We start from the raw sequence: 9,467 nt of genomic DNA, 5'->3' as shown, positions 1-9,467 counted from the left end.
CTCTTCCTCATAAGTTCATTGGAACTTTGCCTCTTTTTAAAATCATTAATGAATATTAAAGCAAAAATTACAAAGTCACAAAAAGCTTACAGCAATTTACTCCCCCACAAAAATTATGCACCATGAGCAAGTTGGAGCAATCTCCAAATGCAAGGATGGTTCAACCATTAACACAGAAAAACAATGAACACAATCATATTAAAAACAAAAATATCCAGAGCTGTGTGAAAAAAGCCTCTGACAAAGCACAACACACATCTATGCCAAAAATTCTATTGTATATTGGTAATTACAAAAATAATAACAGCAGCTGCCATGTATAGAGCCCCTGTTATGTGGCAGTACAAAGCACTTAACAAATATTATCTCATTTGATCCTCACAGAAACCTGGGATGTGGGTGCTATTACCACCCATATTTTACAGATGAAAAAACCACCAGAGACAGAGGTTAAATGACTGGTCCACTAGGACTACTCGTCCACTAGACCACTGAGGTCATTTGGAGCACCTAATACTATATATTAAATATATATGATAAAAGCACTTATGTAGCTTCAGAAGCATTATTTATTTTTATTTTGAACTTTGCCAACAAAAATAGCCCAGCTACTTATTACTTTTTATATGTGTGTATGTATATGCGGATATATGCATACATGTATATTAGAATAGAAAAAGAAGATTGGACACACACAACTGTGAATCTCTACACAGAAGAGCTCATTTTCTGTTTTTTCAGCATACAGTACATTCAACCTGTAGCTGTCAAACCTGTCCCACTTTTCTGTGCTCTTTTTTAGCCTTCCTTCTGTTCTCTTTTTTGTATTTAAGAAAAAAAATTTTAATGGCCCTTTTTTCCCCTTTATTTTTATTTTTCTCTTTCTTCCCTTTTTTTTTCCTTTTCAGCTTGACTTTTGACAAGCAGCATTATTGTCTAGAATAGTTATCTCTGCATGCATTATATCTCCTAGTAGAACTTAGGCTTACTAAAGAACCCCAGCATCCACTGTGGTTTTCTATACTAGTAGGCACTTAATAAATGTTGCTTGGATTGAACAGAATGAATTCTAACACCTTCTTTAATAAAATATTCCATGTCTTAGCATTTTGATAGTTCTACCTGGCCTCTAACCTGAATTCTTCTTGCTTTAAGTTGTTTCCTTGTGCTTATTATTGAAAGAAATCCCATCTAACTAAAACTCAAGAATTTGTTGAGAAAGGAACCCCACTTGATTGTCAGAATTCACACAGCCACTTCTGTATATTCCTCTGGCTCCGAGGAGAAGGTGCGATTGAAATCCCAAGTATTAAATTCACTTTTCTTGGGGTCCACATTGACATAATCATCAGTTGCCTTGATGTTCTCATAGTAGTTAGAAGACAAAGTCATTTTGTAACCAGTGGCTGGAAAGACCATGGTGCTGTAATTCACATCCTCAGGCATCTAGGAACACCAGAAAGAAGGCAAAAAGTTAGAGGCCAGAATCCATCTCCTATTATGGATGGGGTGGATAGTCACCCTTAACTCAAATTTTTTATCTCTTAGTATATTCAAGGGAAGAACAATGGAGAATTATTCAAAGAAAAAGATGTGGAACCCTCATTACACTTATTGCTTTTACATCCCTCGGGTTACAAGGGCAGCTTTCTGGAGATCTGGAAAATCCACCTAAAATTTTTTGACCATCCCTTCATCATAAGTCGTATGAATTTTTTTTTCTTTTATTGGGTGTTTACAGCACTTTACTGTAAAATTTGGGAGTAAATATTTGGGTATATTTGTTGTATCATCTGCTGGTCTTTGCATCTTCCACAAAACTCCCCCAAATTCCCATTTAATTTCTTATACTGACCTGTGATGCATCAAAACCATGATGGGGAAGAGATAACTGTATTTCATTAGTCGGCGGGCAGGGGTGGACAGTGATCATGGTTCACAGAGTGGGTAGAGAAATGCCCTAGAACTTATCTCCCTTGGATACTAGAATTACGGTCTAACTATAGCCAAGAGAGCAGGACTGTGAACTTTTTGTTAGCATATTCATTTTGGTAGTCAACTCAGACTTCTTTTTGCTTCATACCTCTTACTGTTCAAACCTGGAGGTGGAGATCAGACCACCCAGAAACAACAGGATGTTGGATGATTTACCACCTTTTTTTTCATGTCCCCTGCTATTATTTCCTTGGCCATTTCCTCTGGGGTTGTTTCCCTTACCAGCTCCCTTCAACCTGGACAAATCTGCCCATCCTATAGAGCTCACTTCTCTCTGGTAGTTGCTCTGGCCCTTAGAAGACCCTCTTACCTTGCTGCTGGAAGGTGGAGAATAATTTTCTGAGTTGTCAAAGCTCTCTCCGGAGGAATCACCATCAATGATATCATCTAGAGAAGAGAAGAGTGTCATAGGATTATAGCCCATCAGAATTGGATAGGAGCTCAGAAGTTATTCAGGTCAACCCCCTCCGTTTGCGGAGGACCCCCCACAAATCATTCTTCTTCCTGGGGAAACAGACAGTCAGCACATCTTGATTAAACACTTTTTATGTACCAACTGCAGGCAATACAATGAAAGGCAAAAACTTGATCAAACTGGGACGGATGAAAGGTGATGACTTGGAAATGATGGTATTGAAGGGCAGAAGGTGAATTAGAGCAAGAGAGAGACAGGGTCACAGAAACAAAGAGAGCAAGAGGGAGAATGACAATAGGGAAAGAGACAAGAACTGAAGGAGGGAGCAGGGTGAGAAGACAGATAAAGTTGGATTCTGGATTCAAAACTATGATCCCACTAGAGGCCATCTAGTCCAATCCCCTTCCTGAAGAGAGGAAACTGATATGCAGAGGGGAAGTGATCTACTCAAGATCACATAAGAAGTAATAGAACAAGGATTCAAACCCAAGTCCTGGAATCTCCTCACAGACATCCCCTTTTGTCTTAAGAAAATCAAAAGTTCCAATCACCTGGGCTGATTGAATCCTATAGGCATAAAAATAAAAATAATCATAATCCTGATAAAAGCACACATTATAGGCTCTTTAAGATTTGTTATTTTTCTTTATTGTTTATTTGTTTATTATGGAGGCAATAGGGTGACTTGCTAGGATCACACAGCTAATAAATGTCTGAGACTGCATTTGAACTCAAGTCTTCCTGACCCTAGGCCTAGTGCTCTATGCACTGTCATTTCCTAGCAATTCCTCTTTAAAGTTTACAAACAGGGTAAATATATAACAATTGATTCTGAGGGGAGAAATCTACTCCACTATACAATTTTATTTGTTTATTTATTTCTCAATAGTATTTTCTTTTCCTAAATGTAAAGATAATTTTTTTTTGATTGAGGCAATTGGGGTTAGGTAACTTGCCCAGGGTCACACAGCTAGGAAGTATTAAATGTCAAGGCCAGATTTTAACTCAGATCCTCTTGACTTTAGGACTGGTGCTCGATACACTGTACCACTTAGCTGCCCCAAACATAATTTTTAACATTAATTTTCATAATATTTTGTGTTCCAAATTTTTCCCAATACCCAATCCAATACCCACTATATGATTTTAAATTTTATCTTTATATTAAGATTTTCTTTGTCACTTCCTTAAATCTAGACAATTGACAAAATGATAAATCAAGTCCTGATTCCCAAGTATGAATTCCAAGGTGCAAAGGCACATAGTGAAAATTTAATAATCAGCTCAAGGTTGTTTCAACATACCCTTGATATAGAGAACTTTATTTGCAAAACTGAAAAGTTGACAAGTCAACTATGATTAACCCCATTTCACAGACAGAAACACAGAGGCTTAGAAAAGTAAAATGGTTTGCCCAGGATTACAATATATGTTATGGGATTGTTCTTTTCACTATAACATATTGCTTCTTTTCCAAGAATATTAATGTGGAAGGAAAAGAGAATCAGACAGAAGGTTCAGGACTGCAGTACAAAGGGCATTAAATCAGGAGGAACAATGCTAGGAAGCAGCCTCTCAAGGAGATCCTCTGATTTGATAGAAGGAACATTAGTTTTGAGAGACACAAAGCCTATGCTTGAGTTTGGTTGGACATTGACTCATTCTGTGACATTTGATAAAGCATTTCCTATCTGCAGCCTGAATTCAGTTCCTTACCTTAATCCCTCACGTCTCCACTTCACAAGTTTATGTAAGGAAATTATTTTGTAAGGTTTTTTAGAACAATAATATTCCATAGCATCCATATATACCATAACTTATTCAGCCGTTCCCCAACTAATGGGCATCCACTCAGTTCCTAGTTTCTTGCCATTACAAAGAGAACTTCCACAAACATTTTTGTACATGTGGGTCCTTTTCCCTCTTTTATGATCTGTTTGGGGTATAGACCTAGTAAAGACACTACTAGATCAAAGAATATGTAGAGTTTAATAGCCTTTTGGGAATAGTTTTTTTTAAGTTTTTAAGAGAGATTGAAACATGAATTCTTTCTATTTTGTCCTGTTTCTGGATATTATTGACAAACATTTAGATGTTCCTGAGTTTGGGGAAGCTGATGGAGACAATACATAAAGAACTCTGGCTCTAGAGTCCAAGGGCTTGACTTCAGTCAATCAACAAGCATTTATTAACTACCTACTGTGTGTTAAGTTCTGGGGATTCAAGGGAAAAAAGCAAAAAACAGTCCATGTTCTCAAGGAGTTCACAGTCTAAGCAGGGAGACAACATGCAAAGAAGCTATGGATGAACAAGATATGTCCTAGGGAAATGGAGATAATATTAGAGGGAATACAGTAAGATTAGAGAGGACTTGGAAAGGTTTTTTTTCTTTTTTTAAAAATAGCTTTTTATTTTCAAAATTTATGCAAAGATAGTTTTCAACATTCACCCCTGCAAAACCTTGTGTTCCAAATTTTTCTTCCTCTCTTCAGCAAGTAATCCAATATAGGTTAAATGTGCAATTATTCTAAACATATTTCCACATTTACCATGCTGCACAAGAAAAATCAGATCAAAAAGGAAAAAGATGAGACAAAAAACAAAAAGCAAGCAAACAACAACAAAAAAGAAGAAGAAGAAGGAAGAAGAAAAGAGAGAGAGAAGGAGAGAGAGAGAGAGAAAGAGAGAAAGAGAGGGGGGATGGGAGAGAAAGAAAAAGAAGTTACTAAATTCCTCTGGATCGCAGTCTTTTTATCTATAACATGAAGCAGTTGGACTCAGTAGGCCTCTGAATTTCCTTATACCTATGGACCTATAATACCCCTGACCAAAATGTCTCTCTGAGGATCCCTTCTTATTTCATCTACCCTAAAACCGTTCTTCCCCTTATTTACACAAAGCAAGTAGATTTAAGATGGTTAGTGCTTAGTGCTAAGTAAATTTGAGATCCAGATTTACAGCGAAACTGAAAAGATAATAAGTGTCCAGCATAGTCATCAGCACCTAGGGAGCTGACAACTGAGTGAGTGTTTACAGAGGGAGCCCTGGGTGAGTCATTCATTTGTAGGGGCAATAGCTCCTTTCATTTTGCAGATGGTTCCTGAATTTCCCTGTGGTGGCTCCCAGATCACCAGCCCTACGGCAATAAAAAGAGAAGATCGCATCCTGGCCTAATGGAAAAGAGTAGGAAATTAAGAGACTGAATCAAAGAGTAATAGGATTTTAGAGCAAATTTCATCCCATTAAATTCTGCTCCATACTCTAGTTTATAAAGATTTTTTTTTTTTAGATCCTGACTCGTCTCCCAAGGTGATAAGCTATCTTTCTCTGTTTTGTGTCATGTGTAGATTGATGAAACCATCATCTATACCTTTATTTGAGTTTTTTTTAATCAAGAATGAGAAAGAGCTTACAGATGATATGATGGTATACTTAGAGAATCAATGAAAAGTGTACTTGAAACAATTAACAATTTCGGTAAAGTTGCAGGATATAAAATAAACCCATAAATCATCAGCATTTTTATATATTACCAACAAAGCACAGCAGCAAGACATATAGAAAGAAATCCCATTTAAAATAACTGTAGACAATATAAAATATTTGGGAGTCTACTTGCCAATAGTAAATGTAAGAATTATATCAAGAAAATTACAAAACACTTTTCACACAAATAAAGTCAGATCTAAACAATTGGAAAAACAACTGTTACTCATAGGCGGGTAAAACTAATATAATAAAAATGACAATTTTAATCTAAATTAGTCTACTTATTCAGCGCTATACCAATTTGCCAAAAATTAGTTTTATGGAGCTAGAAAAATAATTACAAAATAATTCTAGAAAAAAGAAAAGATCCAAAATATCAAGTGAATTAATAGGGAAAAAATGCAAAGGATGATGACTTGGCCATCTCAGATCAAAAACTATATTATAAAGCAGCAGTCATCAAAAATAGTTGGTACTAGCTGAGGAACAGAATAGTGGATCAGGTTAGATACACAAGACACAATAGTCAATGACTATAATAATTTCCAATTTGATAAACCCAAAGATTCCAGTTTCTGGGACAAGAATTCACTATTTGGCAAAAATTTCTGGGAACACTGAAAAAAAATGGCAATCATAGACCAACAACTCATATCCTATACCAAGATAAGGGAGAAATGAGTATGTGTTTTAGACATAAAGGATGACACTAACACGCAAATTAGGAGAGCAAGGAAGAGTTTATCTGTTAGATCTTTGGAGAAAGGAGGAATTTATTATCAAACAAGAAATAGAAAACATTATGAAATACAAAATGGATAATTTTGGTTACATTAAATTAGATTAAATTAAATTACAAACAAAATCAATGCAGCCAAGATTAAAAGGGAAGCAGAAAACTGGGAAACAATTTTTATGGTCAGTGTTTCTAATAAAGTCCTCATTTCTAAAATATATGCAGAACTGAATCAAATTTGTAAGAATACAAGTCATTCCCCAATTGATAAATGGTTGAAAGATATGAACAATCTTCAAATAAAGAAATTGAAGTTATCAATAGTCACATGTAAAAATGCTCTGATTTGATTAAAGAAATTCAAATTAAAACAACTCTGAAATATATTTCATACTTACCAGATTGGCTAAGATGACAGGAAAAGTGGAAGTTTTGTGGGAAAACTGATATACTAATGCATTGCTGGTAAAGTTGTGAACTCATCCAACTATTCTGGAGAACAATTTAGAACTACGTCCAAAGGACTATCAAATTGTGCATACCCTTTAATCCAGTCATGCCAGTACTGGATCTATATCTTGAAGAGATCATAAAAGAAGGAGAAAAACTACATATGCAAAAATGTTTGCAGCAGCTCTTTTTGTGGTGGCAAAGAAATGGAAAATGAATGCACATCAATTGGGGAATGACTAAATAAGTTATGATATATGAATGTAACGGGGAGATAAGAAATAGAAATGTAATGGAAAGACAAGAAATATTGAACAGGATGATTTTAGAAGAGCCTGGAAAGACTTAAATGAACTTATGGTAAGTGAAGCAAGCAGAACCAGGAAAACATTGAAGTTGGCAACATCAAGATTATGTGATGTTTCAGCCATTCTGGAGAACGATTTGGAACTATGCTCAAAAAGTTATCAAACTGTGCATACCCTTTGATCCAGCAATGTTACTACTGGGCTTGTATCCCAAAGAGATTTTAAAGAAGGGAAAGGGATCTCTATGTGCCAAAATGTTTGTGGCAGCCCTTTTTTTTAGTGGGCAGAAACTGGAAACTGAATGGATGCCCATCAACTGGAGAAAGGCTGAATAAATTGTGGTATATGAATGTTATGGAATATACTGTACTGTAATGTTATAGAATGTACTGTAAGAAATGACCAGCAGGATGACATCAGAAAGGTCTGGAGAGACTTACATAAACTGATGGTGAGTGAAATGAGTAGGACCAGGAGATCATTATATACTTCAACAACAATACTATATGATGATCAATTCTGACAGATATGGTTCTCTTCAACAATGAAGATGAACCAAATCATTTCCAATACAGCAGTAATGAACTGAACCAGCTACACCCAGCGAAAGAACTCTGGGTGATGACTATGAACCACTATATAGAATTTCCATTCCATCTATTTTTGTCTGCCTGCATTTTTGATTTCCTTCACAGGCTAATTGTACACTATTTCAAAATCTGATTCTTTTTGTACAGCAAAAACATACAGCATATATGGACATGTATGCATATATTGTATTTAACTTATACTTTAACATATTTAACATGTATTGGTCAACCTGCCATCTGGGGAAGGGGGGAAGGGAAAGGAGGGGAAAAGTTGGAACAAAAGGTTTTGGAACTGTTAATGCTGAAAAATTACCCATGCGTATATCTTGTAAATAAAAAGTTATTTAAAAAAAGATTATGTGATTTTGAGTTATGATAGACTTAGCTCTTCTCAGCAATTCAGTGATCCAAGGCAATTCCAGTTAACTTTGGATGGAAAATGCCATTTGCATCTAGTGAGAGAATTGTAGAGACTGAATATAGATCAAAGCATACTATTTTCACCTTTCTTTTTTGTGGTTTTCCCCTTTTGTTCTGATTTTTCTTTTTCAAGATGAGTAATTAAAAAAATGGATATATACTTAAAACCTAATTAGTTTGCTTGCTAGTGTGGAGAGGAGGGAAATAAGGGAAGGAGGGAAAAAATTTGGGGAGCTAAAAATATTACAAAAATGAACATTGAAATCCATCTTTACATGTAATTGGAAAAACAGTATATAAAATAAAAATTTTAAAAAAGAATGTGAAAGAGCCAAAAGTCAAGCACAGTTCCCTGGAAAAATCCATTTGAGTGACCTCTTATCAAGTTGGCATTGAACCAAGAAAGGGTTCAGGCAGTTCTAAACCCATCTAATCACCTTATCTTTTAGCCCACATCTTTTCTTCTTTTCCATAGAATAGTACAAGAATGTACTTCATTAAAGAGTAGGTAAACTATATCTCTAGTATTTTCCTATAGCAACTATCAAAAAGGAACTAAGATTAATCTAGTAAAACCAGTTTTTCAACATGGTTTTCTTTTCTAGATAATCACTTAACCATCTCTTTCATAATCTTTTATTTCTTATTTTATTTTTTTTTCTTTTTTTAGTGGGCAGAAACTGGAAACTGAATGGATGCCCATCAACTGGAGAAAGGCTGATGAGGTATTTCCAAAGGTATTATCTTTCTTTTTTATTATTAAAACCTTTTATTTTCAAAACATAAGCATAAATAATTTTCAGCACTCACCCTCGCAAAACCTTGTGTTCCAAATTTTTCCCGTAATCCAAAATATGTTAAACTTGTGCAATTCTTCCATATATATTTCTATAATTATCATGCTGCACAAGAAAAATCAGATCAAAAAAGGAAAAAAATGGAAAGAAAACAAAATGCAAGCAAATAACAATAAAAGATGTGAAAATACTATGTTGTGATCCACACTCAGTTCCCACAATCCTCTCTCTGGATGCAGATGGCTCTCTTGATCACAACTCCATTGG

The 9,467-nt window shown here is 35.3% G+C and overlaps 1 protein-coding gene across 2 annotated transcripts in view; it reads right to left on the bottom strand.

Annotated features, from left to right (window-relative positions):
* RHEX (regulator of hemoglobinization and erythroid cell expansion) overlaps positions 1-9,467 on the bottom strand; it is a 35,585-nt gene continuing 26,118 nt past the window's right edge. For both annotated transcript variants that reach the window (XM_031937247.1, XM_023501937.2), the window contains exons 6-7: positions 2,306-2,382; positions 1-1,446 (exon numbers count right to left, since the gene is read on the bottom strand). In XM_031937247.1, the coding sequence (XP_031793107.1) occupies positions 1,246-1,446; positions 2,306-2,382 (278 nt within the window). In that variant the 3' untranslated portion in view covers positions 1-1,245. The remainder of the gene's footprint in view (positions 1,447-2,305; positions 2,383-9,467) is intronic.

Source organism: Sarcophilus harrisii, chromosome 4 (genome assembly GCF_902635505.1).
Source record: "Sarcophilus harrisii chromosome 4, mSarHar1.11, whole genome shotgun sequence".
NCBI lineage: Eukaryota > Metazoa > Chordata > Mammalia > Dasyuromorphia > Dasyuridae > Sarcophilus > Sarcophilus harrisii.
Note: the sequence above shows the minus strand (reverse complement) of the source record. Positions and strands in the feature narration are given on the sequence as shown.